Source organism: Mustela lutreola, chromosome 9 (genome assembly GCF_030435805.1).
Source record: "Mustela lutreola isolate mMusLut2 chromosome 9, mMusLut2.pri, whole genome shotgun sequence".
Lineage (NCBI taxonomy): Eukaryota > Metazoa > Chordata > Mammalia > Carnivora > Mustelidae > Mustela > Mustela lutreola.
Window position 1 is genome coordinate 125,756,860 of NC_081298.1, and position 27,964 is coordinate 125,784,823.

At 47.0% G+C, this 27,964-nt stretch overlaps 1 protein-coding gene across 1 annotated transcript in view; it reads left to right on the plus strand.

The window, feature by feature from the left end:
- Window positions 1-22,116: 22,116 nt before the first annotated feature.
- The window catches only part of CIB4 (calcium and integrin binding family member 4), a 49,210-nt gene continuing 43,362 nt past the window's right edge, over window positions 22,117-27,964 (plus strand). Inside the window, exons 1-2 of the mRNA XM_059134198.1 lie at window positions 22,117-22,213; window positions 22,672-22,706. Of these exons, the coding sequence (XP_058990181.1) occupies window positions 22,160-22,213; window positions 22,672-22,706 (89 nt within the window). The 5' untranslated portion in view covers window positions 22,117-22,159. The remainder of the gene's footprint in view (window positions 22,214-22,671; window positions 22,707-27,964) is intronic.

The window sequence follows — 27,964 nt, forward strand, 5'->3', positions numbered from 1 at the left end:
ATGTGCCAGGTCTCTGTCCTCGTGGAGCTTATATTCTAGTGGAAGGGGACAGACTGGGAACAAATAAAATCTAGCGTGGCAACAAGCAGCCATAAGTGGGTTGGAAATAATAAAGCAGGTGTTTGGGGTGGGTTCCCCAGGAACAGTCCCTGGGATGAGCATTTGCTAGGGAAGTGCTCCTAGGGAAAGTGGTAGGGGAGAGAGATGCAGGGAAGGACACAGGAGCCCAGGCTAGGGCGCCGATGAAGTCCCACAGAGGGCATCCAGGCTGATCCTTTGGCCTCTAGAGGGTAAGTTATGCTTGGAGGGTCCCAGCCTCAAGACAAAAGAAAGATTCCATGAGTTAGTACAAGCTTAGGATTGTGCTTTGCAAGCATGTTGGCCAATATATGAACATCCCTTCAGCCTAGTCAGTCCCAGTCTCGGTGCCACCCCCCTTCCGCCACGACTGTGTGACTCAGTGATCCAGAACAACTTAGAATTTCTGTGAACACTCTGCGTCCTCTCATGTTGGGCACCTCTGCCCACGTTGTTCCCTTCCTGGAATACCACTCTCTGGAAAATTCTTAGTCATTCTTCAAGTCTTAGCTCAAATGCTGCCTCTATGTCTTTGAAGACTGTTCCAGGCCATCCTGGGGGCTTCCTCCTGTGTAACCTCTGGATGGGTACCAAACTCCCCTGGAGCAATAATATTTCTTTAGAATTACCTGTTCATGACTGTCTGTACATTAACCTGGGAGCTCCTTGACAGGTGTGGACAGGTCTTTCAGGTCTGGGTCTCCAGAGTGTTGGGCACACAGTAGGCCCTCAGGAGACATTTACCAAGTGAAATAGCTTGATCACTGAGTAGCTTTGTGCCCTTTGGCAAGTCAAAAAACAAAACAAAACTCTTTGAGCCTCAATTTCCCCCTCAGTAATTATAACTTCTCCTAAATCCTAGTGGTTTTTGGCAGTTAGATGAGACAATGAATATAAACTCTGAAATGCTATCCAGATGTTTTATTATAAAAAGGTAGGAGGACAAAAAGGATCCAATCTGGAGGTCAACAGTGGCTGTGCGGGTCCAAAAGTCTGCAGAGATCTTGGCTCAGTTCTGAAGACATTTAGAGAGCATTCCAATATGAGAGCACTAAGCAGATGCCAGGGTAGTTCCCTATCTTTTCTGACACGTCCTCTGTCACCAGCCAGAGCTTGAAGCTCTGGTCCTGGCGAGGAGATATACCTGCCATGGACCCTCATTCCCCACTTGCAGTGAGTCACCAATAACCATACATACCCAAGGTAGTGATATTGAGAACTGAAGCTTCTTTCTGCAGCAGGAGGCTTGAAGAAGGAAACCTTGTCAATGGGCATCTTTGCCCAGATAATGGGCATGGGACTAGTTTGTGGTCACTGTTGTAGGTGAATCTTGTACAGGGATGCTCTGACTCTGTAAACCTTGCTCCAACTCACATCCAGTCTCTTCCAAAGCTGGTCCCTCTTTTCCTGACTCTCCAAAAGTCTGTCCTTCTTTCCCAGTCCCATTTCATTCTCCCATAGCATCTCCCAAGCTTTCTCTCAGTTATCTTGGTCCTCAGGGAACTATGGCCTGATCTTTTCCTCTATTCTGCTCCAGCTCCAAGTTCTCTTGAGCCTTCAGTGTTGTTTCTTCTTCAAACCCATCTTGATGATACCTAGAATTTGAGAAACTTTATTGGTTACATCAAAGAAATCGTTCTCATGAAAGAGTTCGTGACTCAAGAGTCCCTTCTTCAGCCATGGTGTATGGCCTAAAATTCCTCCTTTTATATGTAAGATGGTTATTTATACTTCAATATATTGTCATCAAACCACTTCTTAACTCTAGGTGGTCTGGCTTGCATGCCCACCATTTTGCAAAACTTCTCTCACTCTCTCTGACACCAATAACCTTCTCTTGGCCAAGTTCATTAGCCTGGAATAGCCCTGTGCCTTCCAGCTTCAGGCCCACTCCCAAGCCATGTAACCAGCAACTAATATAAATGGGTACTGGTAAAGATCCAATATTGTAGAGATGTAAGTTTTTCCCCAAATTAATCTATAAATTCAGTGAAATACCAATAAAAACTTAATAAGAGTTTTTAAAATGGAACTTTACAAGCTAATTTTATAAGTCACCAAGGGAAAACATGCACAAGAATAGCCAGGCATATTTTTATACAGTCAGAACAATGGGGGGGGAATTGCTCTTTCACATATAAACATTTACTATAAAGTAGTCAATATGGAGTGATATTGGTGTAAAAACAGATAACATGAACAATGGAACCGAGCAAAGACAGAGATCCATGGAAATCTATCTTGTGCTAACAGAGCATTTTAAATCTCTGGGAAAGGATTAACTGTCCAAGGATGGTTTTCAAACAATAGATTATCCACTTGGTAAAACATTTATATATTATATTGGTGATGATTTTACTTCCTAAGAGGAGAATTCATTCTACTTATTTTAATCAGAAAGAAACTCATGGAAGGTATGTAGAGCTGCCAGAATTGCAGAGATGGAGAAAAAAAAAATTTCAGGTTGAATTTACCAGAATAACTTCAAAGCCATGGCACAGAACTGAACCACTGAAAGAAATGCTGTTACTGCTACAATCTGGAAGCTGCCAGATAGCAGGAAGTTTTTGCCGTGGATACTGTTCCAAAACCACACCACCATTGCCAGGATCTGTGCTAGTAGAATGGAAGCTGTGTTGTCTTTTTCTCGTATAACTCAAAGCGTCTTGTGAGTTCTATCTGCCTAGTCTTCTAGGAAGCAGACACCAAGATGGAGTTAGGGGGCAGGAGATTTGTTGGGATAATGCCTGTGAAAGATAAAGGGGAGAGGGAGCAGGGGTAGCAAGCAAAGCATTCAGACTCTGGTCTAGTCCTGACATCTGTGAAAGGAGTGGGAGAGGAAGGAAGATTGGGTAGAAAAAGGCTCAGACTGTGATGTAGCCTTGAGATAGTCTTGGTCACCAGAAGGATTGCCCATAGAGGATTCCATTGATGTGGGGAAGAAATGGCCATGCCCTATTTCTTCTCTATGCTTGGTCATTGACTAAGAGCTCTAGCAGATCCCAAAAGCATTTAACTGGGAGAATATCCATTACATCTGGAATTATAACTTCAAGGGAGTCCCTATAATACAGTAAGACAATCAGAAAAGGGTTGATATGAATTTTGATCCAGCCAATGTATTTATCTACCATAGACCTCTATCTCCTACCATATGCAAAATAAATTTTAGATGAATTAAAGAGGTGTGGGGAAAGAACAAAATTATGTTGTGTTATAAGAAACACAATTGTATTACAAGAAAATATATGAATATATTTCTATAACTTTGGAATAGGGAAGGCCTTTTTAAGAATCTCAGGAATTGGGGTGCCGGGGTGGCTTAGTCAGTTAAATCTGCCTTCGGCTCAGGTCACGGTCCCAGGAACCTGGGATCAAGTCCTGCTCTGGGCTCCTTGCTCAGCATGGAGTCTGCTTCTCCCTCTCCCTGCTGCTCTCCCTGCTTATTCTTTCTCTCTGTCTTTGTTAAATGAATTTTTAAAAAAAAAAAAAAAAAAAAGAATCTCAAGAATCTTCTTGATCCTGGGATGCTGTGTAATCTATCAGGAATAGGTTATTGACATGTATTTTACTGTTGATTTTCTGCCTGCAATCTAGAACACTACAGAAAGTGTTATTATTTTGTTATTTTAAATTTGCCTTTTAAGCAAAATGCAAAATTGAAATTATGTAGAGGCACATTTTAAATTAGTTTTTATTTTTATGTTTTAAAAAAGTAATCAACCCTAACATCCTATCATCTAGTGAGACACTAGATGTTTTTCCTCTAAGATTGAGAACAAGAATGTCCCTTCTTCCCAGTCCTATTAAACTTGTCCCTAAAGACCTAGCTAATGCAAAAGAACAACAACAACAAAAAAAAGGAAATAAAAGACGTAAAAAATGGGAAGGAAGAAATAAAATGGTCTTTTATTTGCAGATAACATGGTTGCCTATGTTGAAGAATCAACAAAAAAAACTCCTGGAACTAATAAGTGATTATAGCGAGGTTGCAGGATACAAGGTTAATATACTAAAGGCAATTGCTTTCCTATACTCCAGCAATGAATAATTAGAATTTGACATCAAAAATACAACACTTACATTAGCGGGAAAGAAAGAAAAAAAGAAGAAAATCTTACATATAAATCTAATAAAATATATACAAAATATATGTGAAGAAAACTACAAAACTCTGATGAAAGAAATCAAAGAAGATATAAATAAATGAAAAAGTACATGTTCATGGATAGGAAGACTCAATAATTGTTAAGGTGTCAGTTCTACCCAATTTGACCCAAAGATTTGATGCAATCTCAACCAAAACCCCCAGCACATTATTTTGTGGATAGAAAAATAAAAACAAAACAAAACAAAACAAAAAAACAGATAAAAAAAAAAACAGATTCTAAAGTTCACGTGGAAAAGCAAAAGACCCAGAATAGCTACCACAATATTGAAGAAGAACAAAGTTGAAGGACTGATATTACCCGACTTCAGGACTCACTGTAAAGTTATAGTGATCAAGACATTGGTGAAAGGACAAACCAATCAATGAACTAGAATAAAAAGCCAACAAATAGGCCCATACAAATATAGTCAAATAATCTTCAACAAAGGAGCAAAGGCAATACAATGGAGAAAGGACAGTCTTTTCAACAAATGGTGCTAGAACAATTGGGCATACATATGCAAAAACAATTAACCTAGACAGTCTTCATAGTCATCACAAAAATTAACTCAAAATAGATCATAGACCTAAATGTAAGTCACAAAATTTAAAACTTCTAGAAGATAACATAGGTGAAAATCTAGGTGATTTGGCCATGATTTTTTAGACTCAGAATCAATTTGTGAGTGAAAAAATTGCCAAGTTAGACTTCATTAAAATAAAAAAACTCTGCTCTATGAAGGACACCATTAAAAGAATAAAAGTATGACATAGGCTGGGAGAAATCTTTGCAAAAGACATATGTCATAAAGGATTTGTATCCAAAATATATGACAAACTCTTTAAATTCATCAATAAGAAGAAAACCAACCCAATTAAAAAACTAGCAAAAGATCTGAACAGATATCTCAACAAAGAAAACAAACAGATGGCAAATAAGCATATGAAAAGATGTTCAACATCATATGTCATTAGGGAACTGCAAATTAAAACAACAATGAGATACTACTACACATATATTAGAATGGCTAAAATCCAAAACACTGACAACACCAAATGCTGATGAGGATGTGGGGAAACAGGAACACTCATTTATTGCTGGTGGGAATGCAAATGGTACAGCCACTTTGGAAGACAGTTCGGTGGTTTCTTGCAAAGCTAAACATAAACTTATCACATAACCCAGCAATTGGGCTCTTACGTATTTACCCAAATGAGTTGAAAACTGCTACAGAAAACCTTGCACACAAGTATTTATAGCAGCTTTGTTCATAATTGCCAATAGTTGGAAGCAACCTTATATTCTCAATAGGTGAATGGATAAACAATCCAGGTACATCCATAAAATAGAATATTACTCAGAAATAAAAATGGAGCTTTTCATCAAACCATGAAAAGAATGAAAGAATCTGAAATATATATTGATAAGTTAAAGAAGGCAAGCTGAAGGACTACATATTGTCTGATTCCAGCTGTACAACATTCTGGAAAGGGCAAAACAATAGAGCCAGTAAAAATATCAGGGTTTCTGAGGGAGGCAGGGAGTGATGAAGAGATAGAGCATAGGACATTTTTAGGGTGGCAATAATGAATGATATTGTAATGGTAAATACATGATATTATGCATTTGTCAAAATCTATAGAATGTACAGCACAGAGAGTAAACCATCATGTAAACTCTGGACTTTAGTTAATAATAATATAGCAGTTTTGGTTCACCAGTTGTAACAAATGCGCCACACTAATGTAAGCTGTTAATAATAGGAAAATTGTGCATGAACAGGTGGGGAGGGAGGAAAGGAATATTGTGATGGGGGAAGGAGGTATATGGGAACTCCATACTTTTTGCTCAGTTTTTACATAAACCTAAAACTTTTGTAAAAATAAAGTCTATAAAAAGTTTTACAAGTAATTAATATACTTGGAGAGAAAACTGGCAGCAAATATAACAGACATATACTCTAGTTTCCTCAGGAAAGTTCTGGTTTATACCAGTTGTCCTGGTGTCTTAGCTGGTTTTGTATTTTTCATTCTCTAAGTGTCTTGGTTTAAATGATAAATTATATGGTGACCCTAGACAAAAAGTTATTATTGGTAATAATATAAAGAACACTGTAAAGCAATAAGAAAAAGATAAGCAATCCAGGAGAATAATAGGCAATATATATGAATAGGCGTATTAGTTTGCTAGGACTGCCATAACAAAATATCATAGATGGGGTGGTTTAAACAACAGATATTAATTTTCTTACAGTTCTAGAGGCTAGCAGTCCAAGAACAAGGACATAGAAGGTTTGGTCTCTTCTGAGACCTGCAAGTCCTTGGCTTGCAGATGGCTGCTTTCTCACTGTGTCCTCACAGGGTCTTTCCACTGTTCATGCATAAGCCTGTGTCCTAATCTCCTCTTCTTATAAGGACATAGTCACGTTGAACTAGGCCCCTTCACATGACCTTATTTTACCTTAATCACTTCTTTAAAGGCCCAGTCTCCAAATATAGTCACATCTGAACCTCTGGGAGTTAGGACTTCAACATACGAATTTTTTGGAGGTAGGGACACAATTCATCCCATAATGGTGGAAAATTCACAGAAGTACAAATGGCCAATAAATATAAGTCAATATGTGTAATAACACCCAAAACCAGAGACATACGAATTAAAAACAATAATAACCAGTCATCTCCCCTAGTAGAATGGCAAAAAAAATAGTAAAAGAAGGCTGATACTATCTAAGGTTGGCAAGGATGTGGGAAACTGTTGTTTGTTGATGGAACAAATTGATACAACTTTTGTTGAGGACAATTTGACAGGTTCCATTAACATATAAAGTACATATCTTTTGACCTAGAAGTTCACTTCTGAGACTTGATCCTACAGAAATGTAGAGGTACAAAGAGGTATGCATATAGATATTAATTGCAGTATTTTTGGTATTATTTAAAAATTGAAAAAAAAATTAAATTTCTATCCATAGGTAAATAAGTTATGGTACATCCACACTATGGAACACTATATTGAGGTTAAAAAGGATATTTTATCATTTACCTATGATAAAAATAAGGTTCACATGATATCCTATGAATATAAAATGGAATCTTAAAATATATTAAGTAACTGAAAAGAGAGGAAATAGAGAAGAATAGAGAGACACATAGAACACAAATAACAAAGTGGTAGATTTAAACTCAGCCATATCCATAATGTCATTAAATTTAAATGTTCTAAACATCACAATTAAAAGGCATAGATTATGAGATTGGATTTCTTTAAAGACATGATCCAACTATAAACTGCTTATAATAAATCCATTTTAAATATAGTCATAAGTAGGTTAAAGTGAAAGGTTGGATACAGATATATCATGCTAATACTAATCAAAAGAAAGCTATATGGAGTGCTTGGGTGGCTCAGTCAGTTAAGCATATGACCCTTGATTTTGGCTCAGGTCATGATCTCAAGGTGGTGAGATTGATTTCTGCATCAGGTTATGCCCTCAGCAGGAAGTCTGCTTGAGATTCTCTCTTTCCTTCTCCCTCTGCCCCCAACACTCCTGCAGGGTCTCTCTCTCTTCTAAAATAAATAAATAGATCATTTTAAAAAGGAAAGCTATATTGATATCATACAAAGCAGATTTCAGAGCAAAGAATATTTCCAAGGATAAAGAAGGTCATTTCATAATGATAAAGGGATCAATTTATCAAGAGGACATAGCAATTCAAAAGGTATGCTCATGTTAAGAAGAAGTTTCAAAATAATGACACAAAACACAGAATTGCAAAGAGAAATAGACAAACTCAAAATTATAGTCAGAGATTGCATATCCACTTGTCCTTATTTCCCAATTTCTACTCTGCCCTTCATCTTTTTAAACTCAATTAAACTTAAGGCTCTTTTCAGATAACGTTTTAGTCTCTAATTTCTCTGATGTGAATTATTCCATTTGTGGGCCATCTTGGCATTGGACTTCTTCATATATTTTATAATTTTTGTCTATGAGCTCATCTTCAACAGAGGCTATTTTTCACAAGTCCTATAAGTGTTTTGAGTTATTAAGGTCTCTTATGAGATGATTTTATTATTGCATACTTAGAAATTTTCTCTCTTCTCTTTCTTTATTTTTTTTCAGCTTAGCTATGTTTTTAAATGAATTTTTAAACAATTATATAAAATATTGCTGTGTGGTAAATTCTCATGCCAGATTAGTTTTTGGTTTTGATAGAATGTGTCAAAAGGTTTCCCATGATAAAATTTTGAAATTAGCCTTCAGCCAATTTCTTCCCTAATTTTCCTTTGTCCTGGAATTATAAAATTACTTTTTAATGAATTTATAATAAGTGGGGTATTGTTTAACTGGGGAAAATACCATTTTAGGATTATAAGCTATATACTTTTTAAGATAAAGACTAAAATTTGCTTTATGGAAGATGTCCTTCTGTTTTAGTCTATACTGCTTGAGTCGGCCCTTTTAGCTATGCTATTTATGATAAAGCAAGGCCCTGCCTATGATTCTTGGTGGGTATGAAAGAACACTGTTGGGGCCTTAAAGGAAATTTCTAGTTTGAAATGTTAATACCCTTTAATAATATAAATTGAATGAATTTGTGAAATTCTGCCTCTGAGTATTATTTTATTGAGAGCACCACCATTTCCTAATTTGGAATCAGACTACCCTGTCCCTGAAATTGGTGTGTTCTTACAAAGTGATGTGTGTTACTCAGGGATTAGTTGTTTACACAAGATAAGGGGCTGGAATGGTGAAGAATGTGGGAGAGAAGTGCTCTTTCTTCAGCTTAGACTGGAGAAAACCACCGTGCAAATGACCCACACTGGGCCTAGCACAGCCTAGTCTGGACCTGGGAGTTGGTTGTCCCACTTGTCTTCTATCTTAACCTGACCATGCCAATGTTGGGGCGATGTCCTGACAGGTATTTTATTTTGATATCTCTGCTATCAGTAATGCATGGAAAAGGCAAACTCTGGGGCAGGACAAGAAGAGTTTGAAGGCAGATAATAGATTTGAGTGATAGGGAGAAATAAAACAACAACTACTACTTCCAGGAGCTGGGGTGGGGGTACCTCTTAGATCTGGACTCCATAGAAGGGGAATAATTGGGATATGCCTGGTGGTGAGAGATTTATCACGGGCCATATGGAGGCAGTTAGCAGGTGAGGTGGGAAGTCGGCTTCTAAAGGACTCTGAAGTTAGCGAGGTGCTGTGGGTTCTCAGCAGAGCCACTTCTAAGAACAGTTAGAGGATAGTTTCTTGTATGTACTTCCCTTCCCCTTCTGCCTCAGCATTGTTAACTTATCTTTGACTGTGGTGTGGAGAATTGGGAGAGATCCTGGCCCATGCTTTGGTTGAGGAACCAAGACCTGTTTGGATCTAGATGCAGGGCTACCTGGGGAGAGAGCGAGGCAGAGAGTGGTAGGCAATGAAGCTGAGCAGGAAGCCAGGACCAGAGCACAAAGGGCTTTGTAAGCCATTCCAAGGAACGGGACTTTGTCTTGAAGGCTCTGTGGAGCCATTAAAGGATATCAAGCAAGATGGTGATGGGAACAAACTTACAATACATAGAAAGGAAAAAACTTCAGAGTATCTTATAAATTTGCAGACCATTGTAGTTGACATCTTCTGCTTTTGTCTGGACAGCACCTCTTAAATCTTCCTGTGGTAACAGAACCCCTTTTTCCTATGGTGCACCTATGCCATGGGATTTGAGTAGAGTTGACTTTGATTTTCTCAAAAACAGGGAATGTGCCTGTGTCCTAAGCCAGGCCCAACAGGAGCAACTGACCTCCACAGATACTGGTTCAGGGAGGGTTCTGTGACTCAAGTTTGTGTTAGGACTTTTGTCATGCCTAGGACTTTTCTGACAGCAAAGTCAGAAAAGACCATCTCTTTCTGGTGGGGTCTCTAAACTGATAGAATATGAATCTGATCTCCTGGTGGCCAAGAGGTTTTCCGCCACCTGGACAGAAAATAACTGAGTGATAGTGTGAGACCAAGTCCTCAGAGATGGTGTAAGACAAAGTTCTCAGAGATGGTGTGAGAGCAAGCCCTCAGGCTGTAGTTTGAGCCACAGGATCCAGCCACGGGCAATGCCAAGTAGAAATAGGCAGTTAGGAGAGAGAGAGAGAGAGAGGAAACCCCAAGGACATTGTTGGACTACTGGATCCCAGCCAGTCCTTTCTTTTACAGAAGCCAATAACTTCTTTCCTGCTTAATCTAATTTGTTGTATTTCTCTGACTTAGAAGTAAGAGTTCTTTCTAACAGTTCTGTGTTCTCCTGATTTGCTCTTCCCTAGACTCAATATTCCCAATGAGTTTCACAATTTGAGATGGTTCCTAGGTCACTCCCACCGTGGTCATCATCCTCTGGAGGGAGATGTCCACACTAGAGTCCCTGGGGGACCTTCTCTGTAAGAGTTGTATTCTAATAAAGTACATGATGAACTCTTCTCTGAAGAAATCAAGATATAAGGTTGATACCTGTGGATTGGGAGCTGGGAGGGCTTTTGGGAGGATCTTGGTCACAGCAATATATGACTTGAGGTGTCTACATTTCTATAAAGAACGAAGTACAGTGGCTCTATCTCAGGGAGTTCTCAGAGGCCAGCACCTCGAGCAGATTCTAAGTGGGAGGGAAAGTAGGAAAGAGTGTGTCCTGGTTTAGGACCAACAAGATCCCAGGCTGTCCTGAAATATAAATGAAACCATTCAGTCACCTTAACTGGCTGTTAATGAGCCAATTCATAATTTAGAAGTGGTTTTAAGGAATTGCAAAAGGAAGGGGGCGGGAAGACACTCAGGCCAGATCCGACCTTATCATAATCTGACTATGCTTGTGTGTGTGTAGAAGGGAATGTGAACCCACTTCCTGATCGCACAAGGGTCTATAATCCCCCTGGTTAAGGTGAGCTGAGGACCTGCCTTCAGCAGAACAGTTCTGGGCTGAGTTCTGGGCTTAAAATTTTTTTTTTTACTAAACTACTGGTCTCCAGCACCAGGCGTCACCAGGCGATAATTCCTTCACGTTCCCCTTGCAAACTGCTCTGAACCTCACTGTGTCTTGCTTTCTTTTTTCCTGATCACTTAGTAAGTTACACACAAGATTAATCCCAAGATTAAAACACCATTTGGGTGTTCCCAAGTCCTTGGCCATATGGTGTCACCTTGCCTTTTAATGTCCTAGAGAAAATGGGTCAAACTCTCCACACACCATAGAAGGAAATGCAGGGGTTTTTGCTATACTTCTGGGGATTTGTTCCCAAACCCCTTTTACTGTTTCTATTGAATTTCCTTCTTTTCCCCCTTCTTTCCTACCCTCCCCCCTTCCTCTCTCTCCCTCCTCTTCCCCACTGTCCCCCTCCTTTCCAAGGCTGTTTTTCTCTCTCTGATTGGTGTCAAGACAAATGCAAACTACAGATCTTTTTCCTTGATTGCCCAACATTAACCCTAGCACAGGGACTCATGTATGTTAACGGTAGAGCAGCCCTGTGTCTTAGCACAGAAAACACGTTAAAGTTAAATATCAGATATTCTCTTGGCCACATTCTACCACAGCCCCCGCCATCCGACCTCCTTGAGGCCCAGCCTCCACCTGTGCCCAGGGCTCTCTCTTCCCCCTCCCTTTCTCCTTCCCTCCCTCCTTCAGGGCAAGGCTCTTCTGAAGCAGCTCTTCCCCACCCACTGCCCCAGACTGCCTCTGGGCCAGTCTCTGACTGCCCAGAAAACATGAAGGACCAGCTTTGAAATTACTTTTTCCTTTAACACAATCAAATTATTCATCTTAACTCCTTCCCCTACTGGTCTCCACAAGCATGTGAAGATCCATCATCCCTTGATATGAAAGTACGCTACCCCCTTGGAAGGCGGAAGTGGCTGGAACAGTTTTGTTGGCTGTTTAAACTGCAGCGTTGTCTTTCTTGCAGCTTGAGCCTGGCTACAGCTCAGAGATGTTTCTGTGGGTACCCCCTGCCTAGTCCGATATATCCCCACCCCCACCCTGCCCAGGCACCACCCCTCCCTTGTCAGCACCTCCTAGCCCCACCCTACCTCCCCCATCCAGGAGCCTTCTGGAAACAGCCCATATCCTTATTTCCCAGTTCTTCCTGCCCCCCAGGGTGCCCTGAACCATCGGAGGCCCGCCTCTCCTTCCACCAGCCGGATCTCAGGAGCCCTAAGGCTTACCCGGGGCCTCTCTGTCTCTGAGGGTCTCCTAGTGTGTGATTCAAACCCAGGGCCCCTAGAACCCTACATGGTCAATGAATGGTAAGTCCTGACAAGTCCCCAGGATTTGCTGGTGCATCCAGCCTATGAGAAGCATCAAGAAACGTTTCTCTGTCTAAATCAGAGCTCCCTTGCACCCAGGTCCTGGAGGGAAGCTGTCAGACAGGAATTTAGTCTCCCAAATATAGCACAAACTATAGTCCCCGCTCCTCTCTGTTCCTGCACTGCCACCCATGGTCCGTGACCCGGTGGCCTGCGGTGGGCAAGGAGCACCAGGCTGGAGTGAAGACACAAGTCTTCTGGGCTTGTTCTTCTATAAATTCATTTCAGTGGCTGGGCACCCCCGCCCCTGCTTGGGCCTCTGTCTCCTCAGCTGGAAAAGAAGAGGTTGGACTAGGTGAGGTCCAGAGGCCTAGAGCCCAGTCCTAGGAAGGGACTGTCTTACCCCCAGGCTGCAGCTCATGACCGTGTCCTCCATCAGACTCACCTGTGTGGGCAGCAGCTGTGCAGCCCTGAGCTGTGGATGGAGGTGGAGGCTGTGGCTGGCTCCCGGCCTTGGAGGTAGAGGATGCTGGAGTTCTGAGAAACTGAAGGGAAGCTAGGGCAGTTGGGGGGTCATGGGGTGGGGGAGTCACTCAGGGTGAGGCTGGCGAGATGGGCAAGGCCTCTTGGGCCATGCTGAGGAGTTGGTATTTTACTCAAGGTGCAACAGAGAGCCATTGAGGAGGTTTCCAATGGGGACCTCTCTGCCTCTGTGCAAAGAATGGACTGAGGGGACCCGTGAGCAGAATCAAGAAGATGCCCAGGGAGGCTAGTGCAGTGGTCCTGGCGAGAAAGGAGACCAGGGAGAGGTGTGCACACATGGGTGCAGTGCAGGCTTGAGGCAGAAATGGCCCATGTTGCAGTTAATATGTTGGTGAAGATGCTGATGCCTGGGTCTCTCACACTTTGTTTAGGGCCCCGCCACTAGCACTCAGCTGCTCCTTTCTGGCCGCTTAGACTTCAGGGGGGCTAAGCCAGCCTCCAGAGAAAGGGTAGTCAGGGGGCTTGAGGGATCACCAAACCAGCTGAGATGGTGACTGAGTTAGGACCTTCCTGCCTCCCTCAGCGGTGCCAGGAAGGATAGAACTGGTGGGAACAGAAGGGGGGAGCCTGTGGCAAGGGAATAGCACTTGGTCCCCCCGCCCAGATCAGCATGGGGGCAGGACACCCCAAATTTCAGTGGCCTCCAATCCCTGAACCATCTTCATTAGCTGCTCATTGTCTGTGGCAGCAAAGAATGGCTCCCAGCTGGCCAGCTGATCTAATTTCAGGAACCATCTTTTCTGAGAGATGGTTCACGTTCAGCTTGGTCCACTTCGACTCCCCCAGGCCTTTGGGCTGCTTTCCTGAGGCAGGGCTCTACTGGTCATGTCTGGAAGGTAGGGTGATTCCATCAACTGGGTTTGCCTGGCAGGAGACTGGGGACACTCTTTGGGAACAGAGAAGGAGGGACGGACGGCAGGGACAGAAGAAGAGCGAGAAGAGCCAAGAGGGGCTCGGTGTGAGAGGGGTGGGCTATTTGCTAAATAAAATTTAAATCCTTAGCATGGTTTCTGCCAAGAGGAGAGAAGGGCTGATGAAAACCATATGTCTCTAAGTAAGTGGAATGGGGAGCCCTGCTTTGTGTGCGCCTGTGTTAGAGAGGCTGCTGTTGGTCTCCCATGCAATGGAAAAATCTCTATTTTAAAGAATACAATGTTAAGAGGCACTCTGAGACAAACCACATTTCGCAATTAAGTAGTTTACAAGGTCAGCGAAGGAAGGACAAAATAAACCAGCTGAGAAAAAGTCTTGCTCAATACCAAAATTTGTTTAAAAGTTCAATGTTACAGTCAGAAACAGTAATATAGGCTTATTATGTAGTTTTATAAAAATAGCCCCAAAGATAAGAATCTTTCAGGACGAAGGAGAAATTAAAAATGCTCTAAGCACGGGTGCAGATATTGTATTTTCCTGACATTTGAAAAGAAGGCTAATTTTTGTAAAATGTAAACGATGTCATTTTTTACTTTTTCTAAATTGACCGTTCGGCAAACTGAACCCAAACTGAGATGCAAACTTAACTACTACTGTCCATTCTGCAGAACAGAAGTCGAATTTCTTCCTCCAGCATTCAAATTCCAACATAATGTGGTTCTAAAGGCCTTCCCTGAATTTCCTCCCCAGCACATGGCCTCACCAGCCCACCCTGTTCTCGGTCCTCTTTGCAAACTCCCCTGCCGGGTTTCAGGTGCACTCCCCGGCCCTGCCCTCCGTGATGCCCTTCCTCCTGGCTGATGAAAAATGTCAGTCCTTCTTCAAGGATGTCAATTTCCAAATTCTATCCATTCCACTCTAATTCCCATGTGATGCTTTTGTATAGATATTCCAGTTCTCTGAAGAAATCCTCTATCTGGTCACTTACTTTCTTGACCACATTAATCCCAGCTGTTGGAAAGTCTGTATCAGATCGCTCCGATCTCTGAATCACCTATGGGTCTGTTTCTAGTACGGAGATACTTTTTCGGCTCTACCTGATGTTATTTTTCATCACGGGATTTATCTTGGCTTTCTGGAAGGCCATCCTAGTCCAGTCCGGGTAGTGCTGATTTGAAGCTGCCTGTCAGAATTGTGAAGGCTGCCCTCCACTTGCCTTTTCTCCTGGGGCCTCACCCTTCAGGGTTCCCTTCCCCTTCAGCGGGGCTCTGATTTCCAGTTTGTTTCCCCTGCCCCCATCTGACTGTCAAGAACTCTGCTCCGCTTCCGTGTGTCTCAGCCGGTGGGTGATTTGGGGTTCATCAGCCCTTCACTGCTGGCGCCCCTGCTGCTTATGAATCTGCAGATGCCTTGGCGGGGGGAGGGCTTGGCATTTTGAACTAATCTAATCTAAGCTGCTTCTCTTCCCCCAGATACCTTGGCCCTCAGGTCTCTCTTCCCTGGGCATTTCAAACTCCAAATTTGTCTCCCCGCCCCCACGAGATTGCCGAAACCTCTAGCTGGAGTTTCGGGTTCTTATCTACCACTTTTGCTTGGTTCTGAGCCTCTCGGGTTCATGCCACTCACAAACCAGTGATGCTGGAAGAGGAAGGGTAGCCCCGAGTGTCACCTCCATTAGCTCCCCTTCTCTCTGGAGTCCTGACCTTTCAAGTCCTGGCTACCTGCAAACAAGTGGCTTTTGGATTTTGTTCAGATCATTCCTAGTGGGAGGACTGGCCTTTGATGGGCTACTCTAACATTCCAGAACTGGATTCTTCTATCTACCCCCTTCGAAACATAAGCTCGGTGAGGGCAGGGCCCTTGTCTCCACCACCGCTGTGATGCCTGGCTGATCGCAGAACACGGCTTTAAGTACCACCTAGGCCTGGACATTTTCAGATGCCGTCTCCAGCCCAGAGCTCTGTTCTGAGCTCGCGGCCGCACGTATCTGCCATGGTCATCACCGTGGGGCCGTTGCTCAGAAACTCCACATGTTAAAAACGTGGTTCTTTCCCCTAAATCTGTCCCTGTCCCAGGCTCCTTCCATCTGCCCGCTTATGTCCGAGACCAGAAGGTCACACTGACAAACTGTCACTGGATCCTCTCCACCTGCAGTCCCCCATGTTGCTAACTCCACCTTAAAATGTCACATGACATCATCGAGTCCTCTCCCAGCCACCACAGCCCCGTCCCAGGACCGTTCCCCTCCCCTCGGGTACTCAGTAGTCTCCTCACATTCCTCCCCAAAGCCATGCTGGTCTCCTTCCAGCCCGTTCACCGGCCACCAGATAGAGTGATCTCTTGAAAACAAAAATCTGATTATGTCATTTCTCTGCATAACAGTGTTCAATGACATCCCGCTGCGTTTAAGAAAGCTTTGAAGAGAAGCCCTCAAGGAGCCACCATCCTGCTGTTCTACCTCACACCCCCTCCCAGGCTCAGCCTACCTGACTGTTGCCCTTGACACAATCCATCCTGAGGACCTTCTCGGTGCTGGAGCGCCTTGACTTCCTCTTGCCCTGGGGTGGGGGTGGGGGGCTCACGCAGGCTCTTCTGCTGCCAGAAAATAGTTTCTCCTTTTCCTGTCTGCTTCTCTCCCGTTCATCTTTCAGGTCTCAGCTCAATGTCTCCTCCTCGTAGGAGCTTCCCAGCCCCCCACCCCACCAGCCATGAGCTCCCTGTCACTGTATCATAGAACTCGGCACATCAGAATAAACTGTGAAATCAGCAGATCGTTGAGGTTTCTCCCCTACTGGGCTCTAGCTCCTGGAGGCTCTTTGTCTTGGTCACCACTCTATCCCCAGAGCCAGCAAGGAGCCTGGAACATCTTAGCAGGTGCGTCAATAATGTTTTGAATAAGTGGGTAAAAGACCAACAAGGACACCCGGTCACCCCCAACCCCCACCTCCACAGCAGAAAGCAACACAGGAAGTGCAGAGCAGAGCGAGGGCGGCTGGGATATGGGGTTTCTGGTTAGCAAGAGTCTGAGAGTGTGATCCTAAAAATGAGGAATTCGAAACAGTCTGATGCAGTCTTCTTATTGTCAGACTTAGCGCCCTGGCTGGGGAGCCAGCAGATCTGGGTTCTAGTCCCAGGCCTGGCACAAACGATGACAGATACCATTCATATGATGCTTCACAGCGTACAAGGCATTTTCACAGATAGCATCTCATTGAATCAATTCAGCGACCTCCAGCAAGCAGCGCTTAGAGGCCTGTTGTCCGGGAGGAGATGGGGCGGGATCACAGCTTTCATCTCCAGCCCTGAGCCTGCTTGTCTATAAAATGAAAGAATCCAAAGAGATGATCTCTAAGGCTTGCCTCTGGAAATTTAGAACTAAAAATTCAGAAGGACTCCACTTAGAAGGCAAAGGATCACCACGGTAGTCGGGCAGCATCCCCCTCCCCGCCGCCCCAGGCCCCGGGCAATACCATTGGCGCCCCAGGGAAGGGTCACAGAAAGCTGGAAGCGGGACAGAAACCAGGACATTTGTGTAGGTGGTTAAGCGAGAGCCAGCCCCAGGAAGTAGGAGTGAGTGACCGGGGAGAGGAAAAACCCAGCTAGGCCAGTGTGTCCAGATCACCTCTGTCTCGAAGGGACATGACGTCACTGGGACTTGCTGAGAAGCCGCAGAACCCCTCCCAGAGCTGTCAGCCAGAAGTACAGGCCCGGTGAGCTTTCTCCACCAGCTCCCACCCCTGCTGGTGGGCTTTCACCTGTAGGACTGTCCCCTATACGACATACAGGGCTGTGCCTACCCAGACTGAAGAGGCTTCTTGGTAGAGAAGTCCTGGGGCAGAAAGGACAAGAATGAGGCAAGAGTGGGGAGACAGGTCCAGCTCAGGGACACCTGTCCCCGCAACAGCGCCTGAAGTTGAGGTGGGACCTGGGGCACCAGGACATGTGATATAAGTCACAGAGGGACAGGAGTGCCACCCACCATTCATATTCGTGCGGTGTGGTGCTGGGGCTCTTGTCCCCTAGCTCCACCCGTCCTCTGCCCTCTGAGAGTCTGCCCCCCCTTATCTGTGGAGTTCTTGGTGTCCAGAGCCATTGAAAGTGGGGATTCGGGGTGGCGGAAGAGTCTGTAAACCTGGGTGATTCACACGGGGCTCAGCAGATCTTTGGACGAGGACCCTCCAGGCGGCTGGGTCTATGATGCAGCACCCTACCCCATGGTGAGGAATTGCAGCACTCGTGCCTCTTCTCCCCTGGTCATGAGTGATGCTCCCCCAAAGGCTAACAAAGGGTCTGCCTACAGGCTTGGGGCTCCCCAGTCCTGCTAGTGTCGGTGCTGCTCGGCAGGAGACACTTGTGCTGCCTCCCTGGTGCCATGATGCCTCCTCTCTGCCCTTCCGTTGTAAACTCTGGACCTGGCTTTCCTCAGCCTTAACTTTGAATTCCCCCAAAGTCTGATTTGTTCATAAAAAAAGGAACAGTGGCTGTTTCTAGCCTTTTTCCTCTGCTACCACAATTCCACTTTGTCCCCAGGCAAAGTGAATGGGAGACTACAGGGGAAAAAAGTGTCTTTTATGAGAAGGTGGAAAAGAACACAAAGATTTAAGCTCCAAGATATTATCTGAATTCTTCCTCTGGATGAACCTTTTTAACCCCCAAATAAATGTCACCCTCCTTGTGGAGAGGAAAGGATTTTCATTTCTCTAACTGTACCCCATCCCCAACCCTGGGTTTCCTGGTGCTGTATATAACAAAGATTTTGGGTGACTTATGTCCCTGGCTCATGGGAGGTAACCTCTAAATTTGGGGAATTTCCCAAGTAATAGGAGTGTCTTCTTCATTCACGGTGGGTTGTTCAGACCGTGACTGAGTTCATGCTAATCAGATGACTCCAGACGGGGGCAGGCCAGGCCGGAAGACCCAACCGTGTGATTAGAGGGTTGGGGTTTTGAGACTGGTGATGTCAGCCTGACCCCCGGGAAGGGTAGAGAGGCTGGAGATTAAGTTGAATCACATGACCAGTGATTCCATCACTGGAATTTATATTGTGAAAAGCCTAGGAATAACTCTGGACAGAGGCTCAAGTGAGCTCTTCCTAGCTTATGTGACACGTCATTGGTCCGGGATGGAGGGTGTATCCTAAGAACACAGAAGCTTCACATTTGAGACTCTTTTAGACACACTAAGACATGTCTCTTCATTTGGCTGGCCCTGATTTGTGCCCTTTCTAATAAAACTGAGGTCGTCAAGGCAGTGCTTGCCTGAGTTCTTTGAGTTATTCTAGTGAATTACAAAATTTGAGGGGATAGTGGCTATTTGGTCACAAGTACAAGAGGCCTGGGAACCCCAGAAATTATGGCTGGCTCTGAAGTGAGGAGAGACTTGTGGCTGATGGTGTCTTTAGCCGGTGAAGTCTGCACTAATTCCAGACGATCTGACCGGTGTTGCCCTTAGGTGTATCTATCTACTTGCTTCCTTCCTTACCACCGCCTGGGGATCTGTACTCATCTGTCAGGCTTTCAGTCTCCTCCAAATAGACGCTCATTTCCACCTTCACCCCAGAAAGCAGACACAAAGGCGGGAGAAGTGCCCTGGAATTGGGTCTGGGTAGGACGGGCACAGCCCTGGGGAAGGTGATGTGTGCCAAAGAGAGCGTCCTTGGATCCATGAGTGATCCATGCATTTTTGCTGGAGTCCCACAAGGCATGACTTGGCCTTCTGGGCAATGTGCTGACGTGTACTATGGGAGCTGAGTCATCCCACTTGTCCCTGGAAAAGCCCCTTAGTGGGCTCTTCATCCTGGCCAGGCCTTTGCTGGAGATTTCCACCTCTCCAGTCCTCTCCCTGGGGTACATGAGAGTTTCTGGGTCCCCTGCATGCCCAGGGGCACCAGGAGTCTTGCCTTGGTCATGCCTCCCCGGCCACCTTTGTCCTGCCCTCTGCACAGGCTGAGTATCAGGCAGACTTCTAGATGTATCAGGTTCCCTCCCCGCAACCCGCTCCTGCCCAGCCCTACCTGCCAGGATCAATGAGCTCAGGGAAGCATGACTCAAGTACCTGAGACTCTCAGCTCCCAGGGACATTTCTAAGCACCCCTGCACCCTCATTCTGGAGCAGTGAGCTCATGACGGTCTAACTTCCTCCCTATCTTCTTCATCCTCTTTGTCCTCAAGACCGCAAGGGCAAACCCGTCCTTTCCCTCTGCCTGCTGAGGATGCCTCTACAGGGTGTAGGATCTACCCTCCCGGACCTGCCTCCCGCCACAACAAAGGAACTCAAACAAAAATCTAGTTGATGTTCAAAGCTGGGCAGTGACTTGCTCCAGCAAGATCTCCCCTTGCCCCAGGGTGACCCTCTGGGGTAGAAGACTCACAGGCTGAGGAAATAGACCTGAAACTATTTCAAAATATAATCTCATTTACATGCGCCCTGAATAATATTTACGATGGGCCTGCTACGCGCCGGTCACTAGGTTAGGACATAAACTCTCCTTAGAAATTGCTTTTAATAACTGCTTTATTAAGATATCACTGACATGCCCTACAGTTCTGTCTTAAAAGAGAACAGCTCAATATTTCCTACTATAGTCACAGAGTTGTACAAACATCACCACCCCCCAATTCTAGAATATTTCTATCACCCCAAAAAGAAATACCGAACTCATTAGCAGTAAACCGCCTCCTGCCCCCAGTCTCTCTTCCGCCGGCTCCTGGAAATCACTAATCTACTTTCTGTATCTATGGATTCGTCTATTCTGGACATTTCATGTAAATGGAATCATATACAATGTGTGCCTCTGGTGACCGGCTTCCCTCATTTAGGAGAATGTTGTTAAGCTTCCGTATTGTATCAATACTTCATTTATTTTTATTGTCAGTTAATGCTCTGCTATAGGGATACGCCGCGTTTTATCTATACATTCATCAGCGGACGAACATTTGGGCTGTCTCCCCTTTCTGGCTGTTATGAAGAAAGTGAGTATGAACGTTCTTGTATAAGTCTTTATGCAGACAAATGTTTTTATTTCTCTTGGGTACATAGCCCGGAGCTGGGTCACGTGGTAACTCTGCCTAACAGTTTGAGAGTGTGTCAAATTCTTTCCCACAGTGGCTGTGCCATCACCATTTACTGCTCCCACCAGCAGTGTGTGAGGGTTCCAGTTTCTTCACATCCTTCCTGACATTTCATGGCTTCTGGTTTCGGCCATCTTGGTGGGCGGGCTGTGGTGTCTCACAGTGGTTCTGATTTCCATCTCCCTGATGGCTAAGGACAGCCTGGATGGCTAAGGAGCATCTCTTCAAGCGTTCACAGGCCATTTGCATACCTTCTTTGGAGAAAGAGCTATTCGGATCCTTTGCCCATTTTTCCAGTTGGGTATTTGTCTTTTTGTTGTTGAGTTGAGTTGTAAGAGTTCTTTATACATTCTGAATACAGGTTCATTTCCAGCCCTTTTGGATTTTAAGAGAAATCTAAATCAAGGTTAGACGCAGAGTTGCTGTTTTAATAAATGAGTGCTGTGAAATGTGTAAGCCTGATGATTCACAGACCTATACCCCTGGGGCAAATAATACATTATATGTTAATAAAAATAATTAAAAAGAAAAAGAGGGGCACCTGGGTGGCTCGGTGGGTTAAAGCCTCTGCCTTCAGCTCAGGTCATGATTCCAGGGTCCTGGTGTTTTCCTCTGTTCCTGCAGGGACCCTGGCCGGCAGGGGAACGCCCTTTTCTGTGCTCTTTTGGTCCCCTCTTGAGGTTGGAGTCTAGGCTTATTCATCACTGTGTCCCCACACCTGGTCCAGTGTTTGGGATGTGGTTCTAGGAGCTAACATTACTGAGCACCTATAATGTGCCAATACTGCTGCTTCTATTATTCAAATAACCCTCACCGCAATCTCACGATTCTCACCTTCCTTTCACAGATGAGGAAATGAAGATGCAGGGAGGTTGAGTAACTTGCCCAAGGTCACATGTCAGCATGTGGCCGATCTGGGATTTGAACCCAGGCAGTGGGACTCTTCAGCCAATATTATGTCTCACAATCCCACTATTGGGTTGTCTTTCTGGTGGTCCTTTTTGTGTAGGGGGGGTGGCATCTATTGCCTTGAGAACCCAGAGAATCTGTCCCTTTGCCCACTCGGAGGCTCAAGGAGATGGGCAGAAGGTGGAATGTGGGCTACCATGGCAACTGGGTCACCGGTCACCTCCCCTGCTGAGCCCTGGGGCAGAGAGAAGCGTGGGGTTGGCATGGGGCAATGTTTGCGGCATCAGATGCACTGGGAGGACTTGGAAGAATACCAGGTGGGTAGATGAGGCGGAATGTTCTGGGCAGAGGTGAGGGGAGCCCCGGGAGACAGGTGGGTTGAGTGGGAAATGCTTGCCTGAGGCAGGAGAGTTTCCCAGGCAGCGTAGCAAGCGCTGTCACCTTTGCTAAACCCACATCCACTTGAGGCTGACCTGTCCTCCCAGACCCCCTCCTGCGTTTGTCTCCCGCTGCTCCAGAGCCCAGGGTTGTAGTCTCCACTTCACCCCTCTCTCCAGGTCTGTGCTGGCGTGCTCCCTCCCAAGGCGGTCAGAGCCTGGGGTTTGCTGCTCTGCCACCTCTGGAGGTCCGAGGGTTGGGGTACTTCCGTTTTGCCAGGTCTAGGATAAGAGCAGGGGCTTCTCCTCCCCAGGTCCCTGAAATTACCCCCTCCCCAGGGGGCCAGGGCCGGAACGGAGGGAGGAGGCAGGTCACCTCTCTCTGTGGTTTGTTGTAGGCCCTGACCTTCCTGACCAGAAATGAGATCCTGTGGTGAGTCGAGGGGCCCCCTTTTCCCCACCTTGAGCTGAGCGCTCGTCCTGGTAGGGTCACAGGCTGGTCCCTGAGTGTGGCCCCCGCCAGGCGCTGGGGGGTCCTGGAGACAAGACCGGCAGGCAGAGACAGAGCCCAACTCCAGGATGCCAGGGCCCCAGTGGGGCTGAGAGAAGCCTCAGGTGTTAAGCCACCAGGCGCTCCAAGGCAGGATTTCTTCATAGAATCGCAGAAGTGAAGGAGGCCTCTTGGGGTCATGGGCGGGGAGGAAGAAAGGACTTGGGAAATAGGTAAACAGGGATGGGCTCTAAGCCCTGGCTCCCGCTCCAAGCCTCTCTTCAGAGCCTGCTACGTGTCAGACACGGTGAGGGCTGCGGGAGCGTAACAGGGAGCAGCCCGCGGTGCCCGTCGTCATGCAGGTGACCGTCCAGCAGGGAAGGCTCCGGACAGAAGACGAGCGTCAGGCAGAGTGAGGGCAGCCGACGCCCTCCTCAATGGGGCCAGAGAGGTGCAAATGGCATGGTGTGTGGGTGCTCCATCCAGGTCCAGGGCTGGGGACTGCAAAAGTCTTACGGGATTTTTTCTCTTGCCCTGCAGCTGCTCGGCACCCCTTCCCTGGCCCAGCACAAGACAGGCGCTCCGCTGGGTGGAGGTGAGCAGACAGGCTCTCTCCTCCGGACCACTAGGCCCCCATGACAGGCAGGGATGAGCCCCCGGCCAGCTTCGGCGAGCCTCACTTGTCGGGTATGAACTGGAAGCTGAGGGACGCTGGCTGTTTGAAGAGAGCATTTAAAACTCTGCATTAGATCATGTCATCACAACGTTTCAGAACACCCGAGATCATGAGGAGAGGCGAAGAGCTTCCATAGAGAAAACAAAAACAAAACAAAAGACACACACAGGGAAAAACTCCAATCCAGAGTGAAGTCCTAGTTAAACGAGTAATCAAGAACGAATGTGAAGTAACGATTTTGACATGCAAATTATTATTTTTTTTAAGTTTTTTTTTTTTTTTTTAAGATTTTATTTATTTATTTGTCAGAGAGAGGGAGGGAGAGTGAGCACAGGCAGACAGAATGGCAGGCAGAGGCAGAGGGAGAAGCAGGCTCCCTGCCGAGCAAGGAGCCCAATGTGGGACTCGATCCCAGGACACTGGGATCATGACCTGAGCTGAAGTCAGCTGCTTAACCAACTGAGCCACCCAGGCGTCCCTGCAAATTATTTAAAAAAAAAAAATGACCTCTTAGGCATCTTGTCGGAGGAAACTTCTGGAGGGTATGCTCCATTAGCATGAGTAGGTAAATGGTGTTATTTTGGTAAGAGATACTCGAGGGAGACAGTGGCCCGGGGGACCGAGACTAAACCCCAGTCACTTTTGGACAATTGTTCTATGTGGCCTCCAAAGACACGTGGGGATTTTCCTATTAATGTGACAAAGACAGACAGCCTGGATGACGGTGCCATTGGAGAGGTCGGTCCAGCTGAAAAAAGCATCCAAGAGACTGACAGACATGAGTAGCCTCCGGACAAGGGTGCCTCTGCTCTCTTCCAATACTTTCCCACATTTTATTTTATTTTATTTTATTTTACTTTTCCACCTTCTTATCTGTGCCATGCAGAGGACACAAAGGCCTGAAGGCCTAGTCACCAGATCTGCCGATGACGCATAGCGGGAGGTCAGACCACATGTGACGCTCTGGTCTCGGGGCCAGCCCCTTCGCAGTCTGGGGCTGCCTTGGCCGGGTTTTCCGAGAAGGGGTCTGTCCACCCTCAATGTCTAGCCGGTGGGGATTTTCTGTCACAGCTTCTCCCTGTCACAGCAGTTCCAAGTCAGCCCTCCCTGACTTGTGATCGGATTGCTCCTAGAGAAGGCCCTGACTTCCAGATGTCTCTTGGGCTCAGCGCACAGGCTGATTGGGTCCCTATCTTCAGCCGTGGCCACAGACTCCATGTCTGAGGCCTGACCCCAGGAGGGCACTTGTGGCTTCCTTTAGACCTCCGGGGTTGGAGCCCAGGTTGGCCCGACTCAGTATGAGCCATTTGGACTTCTCAGTGTCGCTCAGGGACTGCTCCTGTGGGCTGTGTGCTGTGCTCGATCGTGGGCTATGTGGGGGTCTGCTTGGGGAGCCTGAAGCTTTGTCCCTAGCCTCCGCATAGGCTGAAGTGGCCATAAGGACCGCTCTTTCCTCTTGGCACCCCAGAGGTCCCAATACTTTCCAGCCCCTAGGCCCTGTCCTGGCCATTAGCGTCTGGCCCTCCGGGAGCACCCATCACTGGGTCAAGGTCAGCAGGCACCATGGTTACAAGCTGGCTTCCCGGAAGCCAAAGGGCTAGGTTGGACGCTCAGCTCTGCCCCTTCTAGCTGTGTGACTGTGGGTGCATTTCTTTGCTGAGCCTGTTCCCACACTTATAAAAAGCGTGACATGAAAGTACTGGAAGCTAAGCTCCCATGGTTGTTATTAGGACGATTAAACGATCAAATGCATGTCAAAGGTCAGAGCAGCCCCGGGCACAGGGGTCCGTGCTTACTAGGGGCTGGCTGTTATTTTCATGCTTTTATTATCTCTCTTTTTCTGCAAATGAGGAAATTGGCTCAGAGAAATGAAGCGGTTTGTTCAAGCCACACAGCTTGAAAGGAGCAGATCATAAAAGCCACCTTTTCAGGCTAAAGATAGGGCTATTTATGAAATGCCTGCAGTCTGTCCTGTAGGGCAAAGGACCACTGACCTCATGGCCCCCCGGAGCGGAGCCCAAAAGAGAGGAGGAGAGATGGAGCCTGGCACTGGAGCTGTGTTCTCAGTCCTGCCTGCAAGAGAGGAACGGGGAAGCTCATAGAACGTAGAGGTCCTGCCCCCATCTTGGCCTTGAATGAGAGTCTCTCGGGGTGGGTACGGGTGTTTCTAACATGGGACTCAGTTGAATATCACTAAGTAAAGCCTCAGAGGCAAGGGGGCAGAGAAGGATATAGAAATAGCCATGGGCAGCCTGAACCAGAGGGAGCAATGAGAGTCACCAAGTCTCTCATTTTACAGAGGGGAAACTGAGGCACAAGAGGGAATGTGGCAGAGTGTGAGCTATGGGGCCGGTCTCCCCTGTCTCGGGCCTCGGAGCCTGCAGACAGCCCCTCCCTGTGTCTGGGAGAGAGCCACAGCCCGGGCTCCTTGATTTCTGGCAGGCTGAATGTGTGAGTTTTTCAAACGGCTTTGACTCTTGAGTCCATTAGTGATTAATTCAGAGTTCCATTTAGAGCCTGCTGATCCATATTTGGAGGAGGAGAACATTTTGTGGCGGCCGAGATGCAGCCACGATTCATCTGCGGGCAGCCCACCCACTCCGCGGCCTGGGAAGGCATGAAATCCAGGCCAGGCCCTCCCCAGAGCACCCCTCCCCAGAAAGCTTTGTGGCCGGGAGACTCGCACCTGGCTGTGGGGCGGATCCTTTAGGGGTGCGGCAGCACAGGCTGAAGAACCCGGTGTGCAGTTTGGCCCCCACGCTCTCTCAAGCTGTATGACCTTGGGCACACCTTTTACACCCCCTAAGCCTCAGTTTTCCCTTCTTTAGAAATGATCACCCCTGCACCTGTCCCTCAGGAATGTTGGAAAAATTGAGAAAATGTGCGTGAGTGCACCCAGCACAGAGACCTGGTAAATGAGAGGAGGGGGTGGCCGTGGCCATCACCCTTTTCCCCTAGCAGAGCCTCTGACCCCCCCTTCTCTGGGCTCCGAGGAATGGAGCTTCGGTCTGCCACTCTGGATTTAACACGTGCCACAGTGTGACCTGAAGCAAGTTATTTCTCCTCCTTGAGCCTCCGTTTCATCAGCGAAGGAGAGAGAGTGGCTCCTTCCTTGCAAGACTCATGCAAGTTCCATGAAAAATGCCCATGAGCGCTGACGGCTCATGTCAGGCCACTCCCGGCGGGGAACCCCCGGTGGGGTCAAGGGAGCTGTCTGTTCTAGGCGCTGGCCACAACGGTGCAGGGGCTCAGAGAAGTCTTAAAAATTAGTAGAGCTTACTGAAAGTCAGTCTGCTTTTTCTCTCCTCAGGCCAGCAATTCTAATGACGACAGTGAGGAAACACACCTTTTGGCTAGGGCTGAATACTTCGGCCACCCCATCATATGCCCCCTCCCCTCTTGGGCCACGGACCCTCCAGGGACACCGGCCTGCCTTTCCAGCTCTGTGCTCTGCAGTGCCCCCCACACTTGCCTGGAGAACGTTTCCCCTCACCTATTCTATACCCTCTTTTCAGCTGCCTCCCGAACTCGCCAGAGCTGTCCCTGGTGATGAAGGTCCAGGGCCCCTGACAAGGCTGACAGAGCCTGTCCTTCATGAAGAGCCATGCACCTTTCTGGCTCCTGTTTTCAGCCCTTCTCATGGGTCAGCACAGAGTCAGTAATGCTCCCTGTTGGGCAGCGTCAGGAAAGGAGTCAAGGTCTCTCTGCTCAGAGAGGTCAAGCAACTTGCCTCAGATCACACAGCTGGTGGGACAAGGATCATGGTCCCAACAGGTGCCCCTGACTGATCTGGCAGCATTCCAGCAGGAATCGGGAAACAGGCAGCATACTCAGCTGGGGGTCTAGAGCTCACGGAGGTTAAGCAACTGGCCATTGCTGCCTGGAAGGCCTGAGGAGCCCAGTGGGAGCTGGAGCTGTGGAAGGTGGAGGGCTCGTGCAGACACAGCCAACACCTGCCACGGCTGGAAGGGGTTGGGAGACCTCCGGTCTCCGGTGGGTGCCTCCCTTGGACCAAAGCCTACTGGAAGCGTCTGGACGCCACTTGGCAAGAGAGGTGGGATGCACCATAGAGACGGGAGTGGGGCCTGAGCAGGAGGTGGGAAAACAGAACAGGAGCACGGACACAGCTGAAGCACTTGCCACTCTCCCAAGGCCGGGATCTAAAGGACATTTTGCCAGTCGGTGAGCTGTGAAAGCACGAGAGGCTAGAATGGGAACAGATCATGGCTCCGAGCTCTCCTGGGGTTGGGCCTCCATGTACCATGATCCGGGCCCTGGCCAGGGGGGCTCCCTCTCTATCTCCAGATCTCCACTTGTAAAATCACCCTCTGAATTCTTCTTTGAGTCGCCTGTCCCTAACTTCCGCCAGTCAGATTCGTCTGGTTCAGACACCACACACCATGCCGCCGACAGTGAGGCGCTGTTAGTCACTCATCCCCGAGTATGAATTCGCTTGGCCGGGGGCTGGCCTCCTGGCACTGAGCTGAGGTGAGAGGCTGGCTGGTGGGGAGAAGAGCGGGAAAGG